The sequence below is a fragment of the Chenopodium album genome, chromosome 6 (genome assembly GCF_948465745.1).
Source record: "Chenopodium album chromosome 6, dcCheAlbu1.1, whole genome shotgun sequence".
Classification (NCBI taxonomy): Eukaryota; Viridiplantae; Streptophyta; class Magnoliopsida; order Caryophyllales; family Amaranthaceae; genus Chenopodium; species Chenopodium album.
Genome location: NC_137839.1, coordinates 63723149 through 63742859, shown reverse-complemented (window position 1 = coordinate 63742859; position 19711 = coordinate 63723149). Strand labels below are relative to the sequence as shown.

The following is a 19711-nucleotide window of genomic DNA, read 5'->3' as shown; positions in this document are numbered from 1 at the left end:
AGTAATAGTGTAAACAGAAACATAAAAGAATTTGATTATGGACTATACTAGGTATGGCCCTATAATTACTCCGACTAACATCTTTCTTTTATCAATATCTCATCCTATTTGACATCATTTTCATTGGCATTCATTTTTGTTGGTTCGAGATTTTTTATATCAGTTTCGTTGGCAACTACTATTCAATTTTACTAATTAATGTTGACTATTATTTTGCCAATATATATGTAGGCATGAAATAATTGTGAATGTGCCACATTTGATTTTATTGAGTCAAAAGTTTCTCATAATGATTATTGCAAGGTCAATTGAAATTAATTAATTTGAGTGAACAAACAGATTATGCCAATACTAAATACGTAGTAGGATTTCAAAAAAGAAAAAAAAGAAAAAAAAAAAAAAAAAAAAAAAAAACTAAATACATAGTATTATAATTAAGTACATTTGATTTGAAGAATAAAACACAATAAAACTAATTAGGTCAATATACAGCTTTAAGGGCATTACAGTCATAGCAGCTAATTGTGATATTTTTCATGTTTTTTTGTAATGTTGCTAGCCAATGATTATCTGTAAGGATTGGGCATTAAAAACATATTGCATTATAAATGGATTAATGGGCCACGACAATCAAGTCCAAATCAAAGGCAAGTAGAAGAGAAATCAAACTGCAACTCTACAATGTTTAAAACTTAAAACACTCTTTTTCTTTCTTTCTTTCTTTCCAAAAAAAAAAAAAAAAAGAACTCTTATTCCTTAAAAAAAATTAAGGGATTAAACAATCTCAACCAGTTCATTAACATGTCATTGTATTTAATCAAATCAATTCATGAGCCAAATCAAGTACAAGAGGGATGCAAATCAACTAATGAAGTCAATAAATTAAGTCGTGGTCAATCAAAGTAGTTCGGATTGAAATAAATATTAGAGATTGTAGCCCAATGTTCATATCAATAATAATACTTTGATACTTATGTATGTGATTCTATTATTTGCAGATTTAAAATATATGTTCACCATCATAGGTTGAACGATCTTAGAATCCACTTAAAGATCTTCATGACTAGTTCATGTTATTTATAATAAACGTATGTATTAATAGTAAAATTACTTTTTTCATATATTGAATAATTTATTCCGTCCTTTTCATATATTCAATGATGAAAAATTCTCCAAATTACGAAATATATAATTTTTCCTTAAGGATATTCGATTTAAAGTAAATTACTACCCAGACTTTCGTTTTATTTATAATGATTATCAAGATTTTGTGATAGGCTTACTAGTTACTACTAAGTCGGCTGGTAGGTCTGTTAAAGAAAGTCAATGATAATATACGCAATTGCAAGTCAAATAGTGGAGTTTTCTAAATTTAAAACTAATTTAGTTGATTTGATACGATTCACTTGAAACTAAAATATGACGTATAATTACAACAAAATACTCTAAATTAAAGTCATTAAGCTGACAAGTATGCTTATGAAACTGACAGTTGATTTAACTAACTTCCAATGATCAGGTGATCACAACTAATTGATAATTCAATTTAGTAAATTTGACATTCTTTATGTTGCGCCACCTGTTCATATAGATAAGAACAAAGTTATGTTTAAATGAATCTACACCATATTTTGTATATTAGTATTAATTTGTATGTTTATTTATTTATTTTTTTTTTTTTTTTGGAATTTTGATAATGGGTGATTGATATTGTAGTGTATTCATATTAATTTTGATATCATTATTATGATGAATTGATTTAGGGATGTGTTGGATGAAATTGGTGGATTTGGACTTGCAAGATTATTGGTGCTTTAATAATACGGAGTAGTTGTTATGAAATTAAGGTGAATATTGGTGATTGTAAATGTTCGACAACAATTTATGATAAAGTGATAAATAATGCCTTTAAACTTTTGAAGTGTGTAGTATTTCAATTCCTTAAGTTTTGTAGTATGTAGTGTTTGTTAAATGCTACTCCGTATTAAATTAATCTTTACATTACTATTAAATGGATGTATAGTTAATTAAAATGTTAATTGAACTAGCTAGCTTAGGTACCTAAATATGGTAACATCATGTATGTATAGCAATTAGCAAATGATGAATAAAAGAAGTATTTCATATACGATGCTTAAATGATGATGTAAAACTAGGACTAATCTCATAGATATAAACCTTGCATATAGTGACAACACATAAACACAACTAATTTGTCTAATAGTCATCATAAAAATAATAATTCTAAAAGGAAAAAAGAACCAAAAAAATAAAAATTAAAAGACAAGACAACTATTAAGGAGGTCAACTATTTGAATTAGACATGTTAGAAAGCAACAAAATGGCATTAAATTACAGGCAAGGCCACGTGTGTGACTTAAATTACCAGGAGACTACAAGTTAAGTTTTAGAAGCTTGTTGGGATTTCTAGAGTTTCAACTCTTGTATCAATTGCTACGTGGATCAAAGGACAGTCACTTACCTAAACACATTAACCACATTATATTATCATGATTTAATGCGTATATATATGTAGCCCTAAAATTTCTTAACTATTTACGGAGTACAATTTTTAAGTGTAAATTTAATGCTTATATGTCCTAAGGGCTATGTATAGCATTTTCCTTATATAAATAATAAATGTTCAAAACTATGTATTGATACAATTCTAACAAAATAATGATTTTTCTTACTCCCTTCGTCCCTTAATTAGATTCTTAATTCTCTCTATTATGTGAGAAATAAATGTCAAACTCAACAAAGTTTTATCATATCCTTTTTTTTTTTTTTTTTTATAACCAAGTTTTATCATATCCTAAAACAATGTGATACTCGTAATTATTTTTGTACTACCTCCGTTAACTATTATTTGTGAAATATAAAATATTCATTTATTGCAAATAATAGATAACATGGTAGTATAGGGAGTATTACAGTTTGTTTGGATAAAGAAAGGGGAAGGAAAAGAAGGGGAGGGAGGAGAAGAGGAGGGGAGGGAAAGAAAGGGGAGGGAAGAATGGTGAGTTTTCCTTCCAAATCTCTCAATTGTTGGAGGGATCAATTTCCTACAATTTAATCCTTTCATTTCTCTCCCCTCCAATTCCCTCCCTTCCTCATTTGCTATCTAAATGAAAGATCCTCCATTTCTCTTCCCTTCCTTTCCCTCTATTTCCTTCAATCCAAACACACCGTTAGTCATTCTCGTTCTGTCTTTTTAGTTCAAGAAAATTAACCCCAGTTCACATGTTATTGTAGATGTTTTCCCAACAATATTGCGTGTGTGAGGGTGCAATAATTTAACATTTCCAAGTGATAGAAAATTCATCTTTAAGGATATATAACTAGTTGAGCTTGTGTAAGAGGGTGATTTAAAGGATTAGTACCTATCCAATAGGCAATAGTTAAAAGATTTGATACGGCAAGTACTAATAAACTTAGCAGTCTAAATAAGAAATTGAAATTTTAATATTACGTGGTTTAAGTTTAAACTCTCGTGAAGATTTCCAATGATTTAAAAAGAGACTCAAAATATTGAGAAAATGATTGTCAAAGGCCACGTTTCACCAAACTACCACCTACTTGGCCGTGTGCGGTGTGCTCAACGGAATATTTTAAAGCTCAAAGAAGTTCAAATGAAATGATCTGAAATGGTAGAGAAAATTCAACCAAATTGGATGATCATTTGTAATTAATTATTCCGTCCCTTTCAAAATAATTTTTGTAGGGGTTTAATTAAACCACAAGAATAACACAATCTACATGAAGATAAGGGAATTTGAACATGCAATCTATTGGCTATTGCACACATATATAACCTCGATTTTGACTTAGCTATCTTTTTATTTCCCAATTAAATGATCTAAATTAACATACACTTTTTTTATGTGCATTAACTGTTAAGAGTCTAAATTTTATTTCCAATATCATGTTATTTTATCTTGTTAAAAGTTTTTTCCCGAATGTTATTTCATTAATGTCATGTTATTTCATTCATCTCATGTTCATAATATATACGTGTTTAGACTATTGAGGTAAAAGTCAAAGACAACTCATCACCTCTAATAATAATGAGATACTAGAATTTTTGTGCAAAGAGGAAATATGTATAAATATCATGATGATATGTTTTATAAGGATATAAGTAGTTGTAGCCCGTACGTTGCACCCAGTTACTACTTTAATTATTCCCTGTGATTATATTTACTCTGTTTGATATTTATAATGTCTTTTTTTATTTTTTTTATTTAGACCTTGTGATAATCAATTATATACATTTATTTTCATGTTTATAACATAGTTAATAATTGGTTTAGATGGTTAAATAAACATCCTTCTCATAATAGGTTGGGTGTTCGAATCCCCTTATATTCGAATCCCTTTATATATTATGATCATCTTTTTATTTAAAGTAATATTGGCTGATGTGGCATAATGATTCATGTTGATTGAGTAGTTACGATGTAGCATAATGAGAGATGGAGTACGTGACGTGGTGTGGTCTACGTGGCACATCAACGTTCTTATTAGTAACGTCTTTTAATATATTAGTTTAGATATAAATGTTGGCTGACGTGGCATAATGATTCATCTTGATTGAGTAGTGATGATGTGCCATAATAAGAGATGGAGTACGTGGCGTGGTCTACGTGGCACATAGATGTTCTTACAAACGTCTTTTAATATATTACTTTAGAAGTTTAGATCGTCCAAAATCATGAAAAAGTAGGAAAGACTCATCAATGAACACTATATTTTGAGATATATAACAAGGAATATTGGCACTTCTATAGTTCTATGTGGAACGGAAGAAGTGCCTTACACTGTAGTACAAAAAAATTAATAAATAAATTTAAAAAAAAAAACTAACTTCACTAACCTAGCTTATTTCTCAACATTTTCTTAAAATAATGAGTGTGCATATAATAATAATAATAATAATAACAGGGAGATCACGCCTCTTCTTGGCTTCGGCCGTCCCTATTTCTGGGTTGGGTCAGACGATGAACGTAAAGACTTATCGATGTGTGTTGTGCTACCGGTTGGGTATTCCATTGTTCTCTGTCTTGACGCCGTGCTCTGCTTGCTCTCGGGTTTTTACTGGGGATATTTTCGGCGACCACGCGGTGTCGTGTGCTGGTATTGTAGGTATTAAACATCGGCATAATGTTGTTCGAGATACACTTGTTGATATTTGCTACAAATGATATGGGATTATATCAAGGAATGAGGTTGACATAGGGTTGTTTAATTTGGAGGAAATGACAGGGCCCTCAGACCTGCCGATGTGTTACTTTATTCATGGGATCGTGGTCGTGATGTGTGTGGACTTCACAGAGTCTTCTCCTTTGACACAAACAGGGCTATCTAACTTTTTTCTTGGACGGGTTGTGGTTGATGCGGACGGGTTGTGGTTGATGCGGCTCATCAGAAGCGGGTTAAGTATGACGCTCGTTGTCGGGCGATTGACTATTGTTCCATTCCCTTCTCCATTTGGGGAATTAGAGAAGGAGGTTGTTGCGTTGCTGAAGCGGATTCAGAGGTTCTCGACGACGCAAGACATTGAGGCTTGTGCTGCAATTCATATCTTCACTAGGGTAGGCTTTGCTATAGCTAGAGGAGTGGGGACTCAGATTGTATTTCGGCTTCCCACTAATTTATTGTAGGTTGTATGACTTTTGTTTTTGAGATAATAATAATAATAATAATAATAATAATAATAATAATTTTTTTATTAAAAAAAATTCGCCGAAATCCGGCCATTTTTGGCCGAATAATTTCATTTATGGTGCTAAGTGCATCCAAGCTAATACTTGAGGGTGTTTTGACTATGCCGCTTAGTTTAGGGTGCTGAGTGGACCCAAGTCATAATTCAGAGTGTTGAACCCAATTTTGCCTTAAATTAATGCAAAACAAGGTTCAATGAATAAGTTTAAGAAAGCAACAAAAACACAATAGTTTTTGTGGTTCGATCCCCCTCACATGGATTGTCCTAAACTGTGGGTCTGACTCTAATATCATATTAAATACGGATTTGGGCCACACTTGTAATTAAGAGAGTTCACTTGATAAGACCAAAGGAGATTTCATCTCAAAATCATATGACAATATCATATATGACAATAGGAGAAATACCTCTAGCCTTGACTCTCTTTTTTTTCTCAATGTGAGACACTTACATATATTGTTTGAAAAGTTTATACTTAACTAATACAAGTATATATTTTCTCTTGTAAAATGGATTTCAAGAAAAGTTTATATTGTTTGAAAAGTTTATATTGTTTATACTTTAACATATATTGTTTGAAAAGTTTTTCCATTTCCAAATTCCTAGTTGCTTACTTCCTAGAAATAAGATTCCAAGTCAAGGAATAAAAAACGGATAATACTAATTTCCAAAAATGTAAAATGGAATCATATCATTCCAAAAGAAATTGTTTAAGCAACTGTAGAGCTAGCTTCCAATTAGATATTTAAAGCCGTGGTGCTAAAGAAAAAGGTGGTTGTGAAGGTTTATAATCCAACAATGCCGTAGACAAATTCAATCGAATAAAATATCAATAAAAATAAATTAATAAAAATCATTAAAAAGTGCTTAATACGCTTTCAAATATTCCCTACATTTTCATTCAACATCCAAATATGTATATATATTCCCTACATTTTCATTCACCTACAAAAATCCAAAGACATACTCATTTTATTTTCTTTCTCATCAAAAACATAAAATCTTTTATTTCAAATTTAATCCTCATTTTCATAACTTTTGTTTAGGAAAAAAAAAAACTCATTCCTTTACTTTTTCTACTACAAAGGTGTCATTTAACAAGAAAGAAACCCAAAAACTCAAAAAAAAAAAAAAAAAAAAAAATGGACTTCTTTGATGAATTTGAAGAATCAGAGGTGATGTTCTCAGACTACTCATCATCGGATGAAAGTGTCAAAACAAGTGACGAGACCGAAAGCGGCGATGATCGAAGATGGAAGCATGATTACAATCAATCAAACCATCCAAGGATGATGTTGAAGAGCATAAAGTGTCATAAGAAAAAACCAAGGATAAGCTCTTCTATGCCGGTCAATATACCGGCAATGAGCTCTTTTCAGCTCGGTAACGAGCCATTCGATGAGGATGACAAGGACAATTATGATGAAGATGATCTAATGAGGAGATTGCCGCCACATTTGATTGTGGAAAGAAGGGACAATGAAGAAATGGCAAGGTCATTTAGTCCTTTAAAAGGCAAAAATTTGTGTGAAGCTAGGAACAACATCCTCAGAATGACTGGTTTTCTTGAGAGATGATAGTTTAATTAATTTTTGTTTTCTTACAAAAAAATGATGATTTTGGATGTGTTTAATTAATTTGATAGGATGGGGAAAAAAATGAGAGAAAAAAAAAAGTGTGAAGGATAAAAGGAGGAAAAAAAATGATTTAAAAAATCAGATTCCTTCTAGCAAGAGTTAACCACCATATTTTTAAAATTATACTCCATATTCCGTATATTATTTGATTGGGAGTTTTAGATAGACGGAAAGAAATGTTAATTACATTGAGTTGCATCTTCATGGGTTTTCTCATTTAGGTTTTTGCCTGTGAAGTTTCTGAACAAACTAATGTAAATTTGATACTTTTGTATAATGTATAGTTTTAATGTAATAATACATAAATGTTGCGCCCTTAAGATCGAGAAGGGTCCTAATATACCATATTAGTAAGGGTTCCCTTCAAAAAAAAAAAAAAGTGGGTAATTTTTTTTTATTACATCCAAGTCCAAGTTTGAATTATATATTGGTTCATATCAATTGATGTTTTTTTAATCGTTTCTTGTGTTTAATATAGTCATTGGCATTATATTAATCACTCCTCTTTATCAATAAAATTATTGTAAAGCTAATTGAGCAAAAAAAAAAAAAAAAAAAAAAAAAAAATTATTGTAAAGCTAATTGAGCAAAAAAAAAAAAAAAAAAAAAAAAAAAAAAAAAAAAAAAAGAAAAAAAAAATCAGTTATAATAGAATGTATTTCAATTGCCATTCATTTTCATCAATGAGATCAATCCATCCTTATCTCTTCATCCATATTTAAACTCCAATAATGACATCTTTACAATAACAAAGCAATTCAAATTGAAACTCACCGTCAATAAGATATAATTAACTCTGTATTTGGATTTAATAGTTAGATCATTCTGACTTGCGCTTCATTATAAAAAGATCTACCTATTAAAAGCTTTATTTAACTGAATAATGAGAAAATTAAGTAAATAAATACAAGTTATAACACTATATGAGATTGTAAACTTGTAAAGTTGTAATACTTCATTAGTGTTACAGTGCTTTTTTGGTGCAGCAGGCCACACCGTGTGGCCTGCTGCCAAATCAGTAAAAATAACGGATTACGAAGTATAACGGGGTTATTATTCACTCGTATAACGGGGTTACTAGTTTTGTCAGGGTTACTTGTATTTTTTTTTTCAGGGGTTACTTGTATTTTTTTTTTTCAGTACTTGTATTTTTTTTCAGGGGTTACTTGTATGGATTATTTATTCAGGGGTTACTTGTATTTTTTTTTCAGGAGTTACTTGTATGGATTACTTATTCAAGGGTTACTTGTATTTTTTTTTTTCAGGGGTTACTTGTATTTTTTATTTCAGGGGTTACTTGTATTTTTTTTCAGGGGTTACTGGTATTTTTTTTTTCAGGGGTTACTTGTATGGAAAACTTATTTAGGGGTTACTTGTATTTTTTTTTTTCAGGGATTACTTGTATTTTTTTTTTCAGGGGTTACTTGTATGGATTACTTATTCAGGGGTTACTTGTATTTTTTTTCAAGAGTTACTTGTATTTTTTTTTCAGGGGTTACTTTTTTTTTTTTTTCAAGATTTAGTTGTATTTTTTTCAGGGGTTACTTGTATTATTTTTTTCAAGGGTTACTTGTATGGGTTAATTCAAGGATTACTTGTATGAGTTATTTATTCAAGGGTTACTTGAATGAATTACTTATTCAGGGGTTACTTATATGAGTTACTTCAAAGGTTACTTGTATGAATTACTTATTCAAAGGTTACTTGTTACTTATTCAACGGTTACTTGTAAGCCCCATACCAAACCAGTAACACCCTACAAGTAACCCTTGAGCAAAACTAATTATAACATCACTCTACAAGCAATCCCTAACCAAACCAGTAACACCCTACAAGTAACTCTTGAGCAAAACTAGTAACACCCTACAAGTAACCCCTAACCAAACCAGTAACACCCTACAAGTAACCCCTGACCAAAACCAGTAACACCCTACAAGTAACCTGACCAAACCAGTAACACTCTCACCAAACCAGTAACACTCTCACCAAACCAGTAACACCCTACAAGTAACCCCTGACCAAACCAGTAACACCCTACATGTAACCCCAGCCCTGACCAAACCAGTAACACCCTACATGTAACCCCAGCCCTGACCAAACCAGTAACACCTACAAGTTCTCATAACCGAACTAGTAACACCCTACAATTTTTGACGTAGAATGTTTGATCTAAGATTCCACGAAGAAAACGAGCTCACATTTCTTTGGTTCTCATCAATTTCACTACTTTAAATGTTGTTGATGATTTTAAGGATAATTAATCACAATTTTTCATAGCAATTTAACACCCAATTTCTACAATTTCGGGCTTTAATTGCAGTAATTTGGCAAAGACGAGAGAAAAAAATGGGTGGAGTAGAGATATGGTTGTTGGTGATGTGTGGTTTGACTTGAAGAAAAAGCTAAGAAAAGAGGAGAGAGAAAATGGGTATAGTAGAGATATGATTGTTGGTGATGTATGATTTGGAGAAGAAGATAAGAAAAGAATAGAGAGAAGAGTTGTGGCATTTTTTTTTTAAAAAAATAATAAAATTTGTGGCTGGCCACACCGTGTGCCACATACAAAAATTTGTGTTAGTGTTAAGAGTTCACCTACCAAACAAGAAAGTCAACATCGAATGCCTTCAGTATTGTTCCTGCTGTTTAGCAAGGGCCTGAAATTAAGAAATGAACTTGCTTCAACCCTTTTTTTTTTATTGGTTGTTCTATTATTTTATTCAAAGGGATTAAACAAGTATTGTAGTCATAGAGACTATATTAGATTCCGTTATGTGATAACTTTGATAAGGCGATGCAGACCAATTACCCAAGTCAATTAAAATTTTAAATTACTTGTCCTCTATCTTCTGTTCATCTCCCCTCAATAAAATACAAAATAAATCATAAAAAAAATCTCCAAGTTCACTCAAGTCTCAAGGGTTACCCAACTTACTTCATGTTGTGTAATTCTTAAAGTTAATTAAGCATATGTAAAAAAATAAAATTAAAAGTCACAAGGGAGAAATTAAAGATGGTAGAAATAATTGTTAAGAGATTTTATATTTAAAAATAATTAAGGATGGTCAATTTGTTTGGCCAATTAAGCAAATATTTAGATTGATTCTGTTAGGACTTTCATACAACAATTTTATTTTATTGAAGAGATTGTTTGGAAAAAAAAGGGTAGTGTTATAAAATAGAGAGAAATATAAGAGAGATTGATAGAGAATATATCAGTGTATTTTTATTCCATATAATGGGGTATATATAAATACAATATATTAGGGTTTAAATGGATAAGAATATAAACCCTAGATCTAGATTGTTCCGGAATGATACAAAGAAAGATAATGGATATCCACAAATATTTCATAACACTCCCCCTTGGATGTCCATTATCGAAGATTGTGCCTCATTAAAACCTTACTACGAAAAACCCTGTGGGATAAAAACATAGTGAAGGAAAAAGAGTATATCATTCTTCGTAATACGCTCGAGATGCTGTCTCATTAAAAACCTTACCAGGAAAACCCAATTTGGGACAAAACCATGGTCAAGGGAAAAAGAGTGCAGCGTGTATTTTCTCCCCCTAATGAATACATAACTTGAGATCTTCTAGTGTCGCAACAATGAATCCAATATGTTGGATATCTTCTAATAAGTTGGTAAAATATCACTTGTTGATCTTCGACTCTCCTAAGTTGAAGTTGCATCTTCAATTCTTCAAGTCTTCACGTGAACATGTGAAGTATCTTCATTTCACCATATATGTGTTTATCTCTAATATCACCATTCCAAATCTCTATTTAATAGTTGATTAAAAAGGTTAAACTCATGCGGTTATGACTTCTTCTGGAAGTCGTTAATAATAAATATTGGTGATCATTATTTGATTTAACATTCATTAATAATAATTTGATGACAAAACTTGATATTATTAATGTCATTCTTCAATCTCATATGAATTATAATATAACATATGTAATTATGTACGCTAATCATGATTCTTCTGGACCATGAGAAAACATTCTCGCGCATAAGTATTCCATTGATATTATTTAGATGTTTCATGATTGACATGATAGCTCTCTTGTAAATACAAATAGTAAATCTTACTAACTCTCATATGCTCAAACTTCGGGTTGAGATGTCAATAATGTAATCACATAGACTTTTCAAGAGTTTGATAACAATTGCAATATTCAAGATATAAACTTTGAAGGGCTGGATATTACAATAGGTCGTATATAAGTTCTTCAGGAACTCTTCTTAATTCATAATGTGCAATTAAATCGATGTCATCAATAATTTCATCACAATTATAAGCCCATTGGAATATTAATCTCTTTCTAATTTTCAATCAAAGTTGTAAACATACCTTACTATACTTTGAATGAACATTTACATACACCACAGTTATTGTATGAAATTAATGCATGCAATATGAGATATAGAAAATATGATAACATATTAACAAATATACAATAAAGTAATGCATCTAACAACTTCCTATATATGCAATAAATATCCATTAACTTATGACTCACACATGCACATGAAAATAAGACTCAAAATGATGCAAGACACTGTACAGTGTGGATTTAAAAATCCATATTTTATTGGACTTCGGGTCCATGATAAACTTATGATCATTATCATTATGTCGACATCAAAATGTACATATATTTCAGATCCCTTACTTATTAGTCCATTCCATTATGCATATGCATATTATTCATCGGTTCCATTATGTACCGGTATCATAAAATTCCTTTAACTTACATTCCGCATGCTATTTTACTATGATATCTGAATACATTTCTCATTGGTACCATCATAACTTTTCTTACATCAAAGGCCATCTATTATAATAATTCAGATATTTATACCACTTTTAGGGTATTTCATACACTATGGTATTTATATACTATTACACTATTAGTTTCAACTGCACTATCTTGCCAAATATCATATCTATTAAACATATCTTTATTTTGGAACCGATCATATACAACCTACACTTCAGGTGTAGTTATTCAAGTACAATTGACAAGATTTTATCTCAATGTATACACATAATTAATATGACCAAAATGTATCTTCAACGCTATGCAACATGAGTCATAACTGAATACAAATCAAATCATAAATGTGCAACATATCTTGATAATGTATATATAAAAGTTGGCATATATATAACTTTTCAAACTACCATTATAGGGATCATATTTATTATTTATTTATTTTAATTAATTTTTTCAACTTTTGCTAATTCGTTCTTCTCCCCCTAAGTTGGTAAAATATCTCATTTATAGGGGCATCTTATTATATACCAACTTAGTAGACAAATTTGCATTAAAATTCATTTCATTGGGAGGATCACAATCAAAATTTATCTCTTCTGGAGAACAATTTCGATGAAGAATCATTTATTCATTAACTTTATATTTTATGTGCATTTATTATTAAATTTTCAATAATATTTTCTCTTCTGGAGATCAATGTCAATGGGGAGACATATGTTGTGCAGTTGTACGTTTTTCTTTCTTCTCCTATTTCATATGTGCTGACATATAATAGCCCCAATCAAAAGAATTGTTATACAAGCATAAATCACTTGCTTGTAATTCTAGTAGGTGATGATCTTCTGGATCTTAAAGACTTAAATAGTCTATTTGGTGAGCTTCTGATCACTTGATAGTTTATTTTGGTGAACTTCTGGTCAGCCATTACTCCTTTATAAAAAAAAAAAAAAAAATCAAAATATATTAAATCTTGAAATTTTCATCAATACAAATTATTATAACTCACAATCCAAATATAACTCAATCTCAATGTTACGTCTTGCCATTCAATTCATTTTATATATTTAACATTGAGAATGTGTCAACACATTATCAAATGAAACTTCAGGTTTCCATTACGGGTAATTATTATTAAACCCGGATGGCCTATTTTAATTATCACATCCAATCACTTCTCTAAATTTGAACTCTGGCCAGTTTTCAACACTAGTAATCACTTTATTAAACTTACTATATGCATGGCCATGAATGTGATGTGATATTAGAACACCAACATGTGTTTCTATATACAATTGGCAAGACAATCAATTAATATTTTATCCAATAATTACTCATACTTTACTGGAGTTTAAACTATAAACTTGATACATGTTAATCTTGTTGGATATTTCATACTCTTCTGGAGTCTTTTATATAATCATGAAACATATGAACTTTACAGTGATTTCTTCTAGAAATGTAATGATATTTACCACTTATTCAAATTTGTCATTGTCAATAGTGACTCATTTCCTTTTCAAAGATACTTAATCATCTTTAGAACCTATTGATTTATCACGCTTCAGGCGGCATGCTATAGGTTCATCAACAATTAATGTTGTACTTTTAGGACATCAATTTTAAATTAGAGCATTTACAACTAGTATATGATAAATGTTATTTGTTTATATCCATCTTCAGAATGGTATCATTTCAAAATATTTAATTAACATGTAGCCACTTCTATTAAATAAATTGTTGATATTTAACTTATTGTATGTATCAAACTGACCATCAATATATTTTATTATTTATATGCAAGGATTACATACAATGTCCCCCTATTCCTTGCATATGGGGGTATGGAATGAATCAATCCAACAACCTTTAAAATCCTTGCATTGCAACTTTTAAGCCATAAATTCTTTTGGCAATGTCATGTATCAAGTAACGTGTTCCTTTTAGCAAAAACATGCTTATATAAAATTATACTTATAGACCACTTATCATGTTCCTCATGCCCAATTACATTCATCTTAAAAAAAAAAAAAAAACCTCTTATATTTATGGGCATAATAAAACGTTGATTATGTATAATTTCTCACAATGTCATGTTTAATTACTTGAACTCATAACACACTTTTTGCTATATATTTAATTAATTAAGGAACTTCAAGTCCATATGTACGAGAATATATACCAATCCATCTACATTTTTCAGAAATAGAAGGTAAAAATAAGACATGAATACTCTTTATAAATATAAGGAACTTCAGGTCCGCACATCATATTCAATTTACATTCATTCCAATAATCTAACTTCAAGTAGGTACATAATACTATAATTTAATGAGAAGGTAAAAATATGAAAACCTATTACTTCACGCTTTAATAAAAACATACCTGAATCGATTGAATCAACTATACTGTCGGATCAATTATATCAATATATTGTCTGATAAAGCTTAATTAGAAAATAGAAACAAACACATAAGCAACCACATGTTTCATATCATACTTGAAATATAAAAACACAATTCAATACATAAATTATAAATATTTTCACATGTACCTTAGTCTTACTTCGTACAATTTACAAACATTCAAGGCATTAGACATAGGATTTCACAAACAAATTATATGGGTAAATAATTGCTTAATCAAACCATTCATATTTGCTATCAAGCATAGAGAAATAACCAAACTCATTTACAGATAGGAAAAGTAATACAAAATCTAGCAAATATATGTAATACAATTTCATGAAAACCATACGTTCATAAAATTAACCCCAATAATAATTCTAAATACCCTTTTAGATTCAAACTAAACAAAACTCATATTCAAAACAAAACTACTAATTAGTTAATCTGCATCAAATTCAACTATTCCCAAATTGCTCATTGAACTCCAAGAATAATAAAAATACGAAAATTTGGGAAACAATATAAACATATTATGTAAAGGTTTAAAATTAACAATAACAGGATAGTTGAGAATGAACTTTCCTGATATCAAAACTTTTCCCACTATAAAAACCAGCCTTATCGTCAACTTCATGTTATCAACGTCATCTGCTAGCCTGTAACTCATGAAAACGTCAATGAAAAGAAAATAAAGTATAGTCCTTGCTTAAGGCTAATCTATTATATTGTGAATAGATGAGAAAGATGATTCAAGATAAACAAACCAATGCAATCGAAAAATAATACGAGTAGTTCTTTGTAACCAAATTATTAATACCGTGAGACTCCTTGTACTAATCCCAAATTAATTAATAAGGATTGGGAATGATATGACATTCTTGAAACGTGTGATTTCATTTTTAAAAGTTCAAAACCCATGATCAAGATTATTCTCCTTCTAATTTCTTCCCAAGATGCGATACAACAAGATAATAATAGTATAATTTAGCACATTCAGTATACAACAAATTAATCATTAAGCCTTGGTGCTGATAACGTGTTATAAAATAGAGAGAAATATAAGAGAGATTGATAGAGAATATATCAGTGTATTTTTATTCCATATAATGGGGTATATATAAATACAATATATTAGGGTTTGAATGGATAAGAATATAAACCCTAGATCTAGATTGTTCCGGAATGATACAAAGAAGGATAATGGATATCCACAAATATTTCATAACAGGTAGAACTAAATTAAAAATTAATGGTATTAGTATAATTTAAGCAAAAATTTATTTTTTTCCCAATATTTAACAATGCAATTTTAATTTTAAATATCCTATACTTTTAGTTCTAACGATTGGATATAAGGACATATTTAATTATATAATTAAAGGTAATTATTTAATTGTGTTGATTTGAGTTCAATCTCTTATAGTTAAGTAGTTTTGTGTCACGTGCGATACCAAGGTTGTTTAATGAATTTTAAGATAAATTTTTAATCTAAATGTCAAACTTTAAAATATATCATTGATACAAAATTATTAGTTAGGAATTGATGTGCTTTAATTTTGTGACGATTTTCTATCTAGTAGGCATGCAATGACTAATAATAATGTTGGTGGAAATGTTCGATTTAATACATTGAAAAAAATAACAAAAAAAATAGCAAAAAATAAATTAAATTAAATAAATGTTTAAGCCCCCATTGGGTTGACCCGAGCCCAAAACTTTGGGTAAGGGTTGAAGTGTTGAACATTTCTTGATTCATAATCTAAAATGAACCAATCGAAGATGACTTATGACCAGACTCTAATTGACAGGTCTACATTGTAATAAAATTCTATTAGATTATTATTTTAACCGATTAGTATATGTTATATAAATGGATGTTTTACGCTTTGAACTAATTCCTCCGCTCCAAAAAATATTATGACATAAAAAATGATAAATTTATATGATAATTTTTTAGAATTATAATTATTCAATTTGTACATCTGAAATATTGGTATTTTATCGAAAATAAAAACTCTAAACTAAAAATTTTATCCTAAAATTCTATCCAAATAGAATTGTAAAGTAACTTTTTTATCTTATAAAGTCTATTTAAATCTATCCAATGTGGCGCGACACTTGGCGAAAAGTTGAAATGCTAAGTGTCGCTATCTTGTGACCTAATCAAAAAGTTTAGCTTTATATATTACGGAGTAGTTATATGATACCAATGACAATTTTGGTCAAACCTTTGTGGGGAATTTTTTTTTGGATAACTATCATTAGTATACTATTGGTTTTGGCTTTTGTCAATGGTACACCCTCTCTGATTATACTCCATCCGTCCCCAATTGATAGCCACTTTTGCTAAAAAATCACGGGAATTAAGGAGAAATAAAGAAAGTACATTGAAAAGGTAAATTTACATTGGGTATGCAAAAAAATAGAGAGAGAAAGTAAATAAAGTACATGAGAAAGTTAAATTTGCACAAATATTTTTGCAAATGTTAGAGAATTTTGGTAATAAATAAATAAATAAATAAATATATATATATATATATATATATATATATATATATATATATATATATATATATATATATATATATATATATTAATGGTACTTGAAAAAAGCAAATGTGACTAACATTTTTATTCACCAAAAATGGCAAAAGTGACTATCAATCGGGGATGGATGGAGTATTTATCAGCGGCACACATGTATTTTAGACTAATTAACTATTGTGACTAATCCGTTAAGTAAACGTTTAATCACCTTTAATCTGTATATCATTGGTAAACCTCGGTTGGTATTGGCATTTCTTATTGATATACCCTTAATTTATTTTTTTTGTCTTCTCACTAGTATGTCTTATGTATCGATGTGCAAGTAAAAAATTATTCAACTATAAGATTTTGGGGGTCATTTTAAGTCTTAAGGGTTCAAATTGATCTCGAAATTAGCAAAAAAAAAATAATAAATAAATAAAACAACATAAATGTCTCGTATGCATATCAAGAAATGTTTCAATTTGCGAGTCATTATTTTTTATGTGCTAATAATTATTTAGTTAAGGTTTTAGGGGTCAATTTTACCCCTTATGAAGTACAATTTATATACCTTTTTCTTGTATCTTTTCCATTCCCTATAAAATGAAATTCCAAGTCAAGGTATAAAAAAAAGGATAATACTTACTTCTAAAAATGTAAATTGTAAAATGGAATCATACCATTCCTAAAGAAATTGTATAAGCAACTATAGAGCTTCCAAAACCAAAGCCGTGAAGCTTAAGAAAAAGGTGGTTTGTGAAGGTTTGTAATCCAACAAAGCCGTAGACAAATTCATTTTTTTTTTTTTTACGAGATAGACAAATTCAATCGAATAAAATTTCATTAAAATCAAGAATAATAAATTTATAATAATAAATCAACAAAAAGTGCTTTGTACGCTTTCAATTATGTAATATTCCATTATTCCCTACGTTTTCCTTCAATATCCAAATATCTATATATACATGTGGAGTGGTTTCTTCATCCTAAAAATCAAAATACAGCTAATCTTATTTTCTTTCTCGTCTAAAACAAAAAAATCTTTTCAAAGTTAATCCTCATTTCTATTACTATTGTTTAAGACAATAAACAAAAAACCCCTCATTTTCTTTTCTACAACAAAGGTGTCATTTTACAAGAAAACCCAAAAACTCAAAAAAATGGACTTCTTTGATGAATTTAAAGAATCAGAGGTGATGTTCGCAGAGTACTCATCATCGGATGAAAGTGTCGAATCAAGCGACGAAAACGAGAGCGATGATCGGAGATTAAAGCATTTTAGACAAATATGTCAAGCGAACCATCCAAGGATGATGATGAAGAGCATGAAAAGTCATAAGAAAAAACCAAGGGTAAGCTCTTCTATGCCGGTTAATATACCGGCAATGAGCTCTTTTCGGTTCGGTATCGAACCGTTCGATGAGGACGAGGACAGTGAGGATGATGATGATGATCTAATGAGGAGATTACCTCCACATTTGATTGTGGAAAGAAGAGACAATGAAGAAATGGCAAGGTCATTTAGTCCTTTGAAAGGCAAAAATTTGTGTGAAGCTAGGAACAACATCCTCAGAATGACTGGTTTTCTTGAGAGATGATAGTTTAATTAATTTTTGTTTTCTTACAAAACAAAAACGAAAAAAAAAATGATTTTTGGTGTGTTTAATTAGATAGGATGAAATGAGAGGAAAAAAAAAATGTGTGAAGGAGAAAGGGAAAAAACAGCTACTCCGTAAATCAGATTTTTTTTTTTTTTAAAAAAAAAAAAAAAAAAAAAAAAAAAAAAAAAAAAAAAAGAGTTTTCTTTATTCTTTTTTTAAAAATATACTCCATATTCCGTATATTATTTGGTTAGGAGTTTTAGATCGAGGAAAACATAGTTATTTACATTAACTTGTATTTTCATGGGTTTTCTCATTTGGATTTTTGCCCGTGAATTTAGTTGAATTTTCATGGGTTTTTTCATTTGAGTTTTTGCCCGTGAAATTATTAAACAACAGAATGTAAATTTGATACTTTTGTATAATGTATAATTAATTAGTTATTGATGTAATAATAGTACATGCTACGCCCTTGAGGGTAGAGTCGTCTATTTATACTCAATAAATATTCTTATCTCCAATATGCACTGTAATTTATTACAAGTACATACGTAGTATTTTGTGATTCCATTTGATATTTTGATTCTTTACCAATTCAAATCTATACTCAAACTAACATCCAAGTCCAAGTTTGTACGTAGTATACTAGTACATTGTTTCAAGTGAAAGGCCCAATCTTATTTTGTTGATACTACATTTGTAATTTGTCTATATAAATATTTGCCCACACCTGTATTTAACACTGATCTTTATATTATCAATAAAATAATTTAAAAGCTAATTGAGCTAAAAGAACTAATCAAATTGAAGTAAATATTTCAATTGCCACACATTACCATCAAACATCAACAATTCCATATTTGATCTCTAATATCATGGCTTCCTTATAAGACCAGCAACAATGCCATTCGAGTATTCGAGCTCAAGCTTAACTAATTACACATGCATTCAAACTTAAACCATGAATTGAGCTATTTTGATTAGTTGAATAAGTAAGTTTACAATTTAGCTTCTTGAGTCGATATCAACT

General features: G+C 29.7%; 2 protein-coding genes across 2 annotated transcripts; both read left to right on the top strand.

The window, feature by feature from the left end:
• The first annotated feature begins 6867 nt into the window (after positions 1-6867).
• Positions 6868-7302, top strand: LOC145637046 (protein S40-3-like). The gene has a single exon (XM_081688561.1). The coding sequence runs from the start codon at positions 6868-6870 to the stop codon at positions 7300-7302; it is 435 nt and encodes a 144-aa protein (XP_081544687.1).
• A 10938-nt stretch (positions 7303-18240) lies between these two features.
• Positions 18241-18678, top strand: LOC145637045 (protein S40-1-like). Its single transcript, XM_081688560.1, has one exon. The coding sequence runs from the start codon at positions 18241-18243 to the stop codon at positions 18676-18678; it is 438 nt and encodes a 145-aa protein (XP_081544686.1).
• The last annotated feature ends 1033 nt before the right edge of the window (positions 18679-19711 follow it).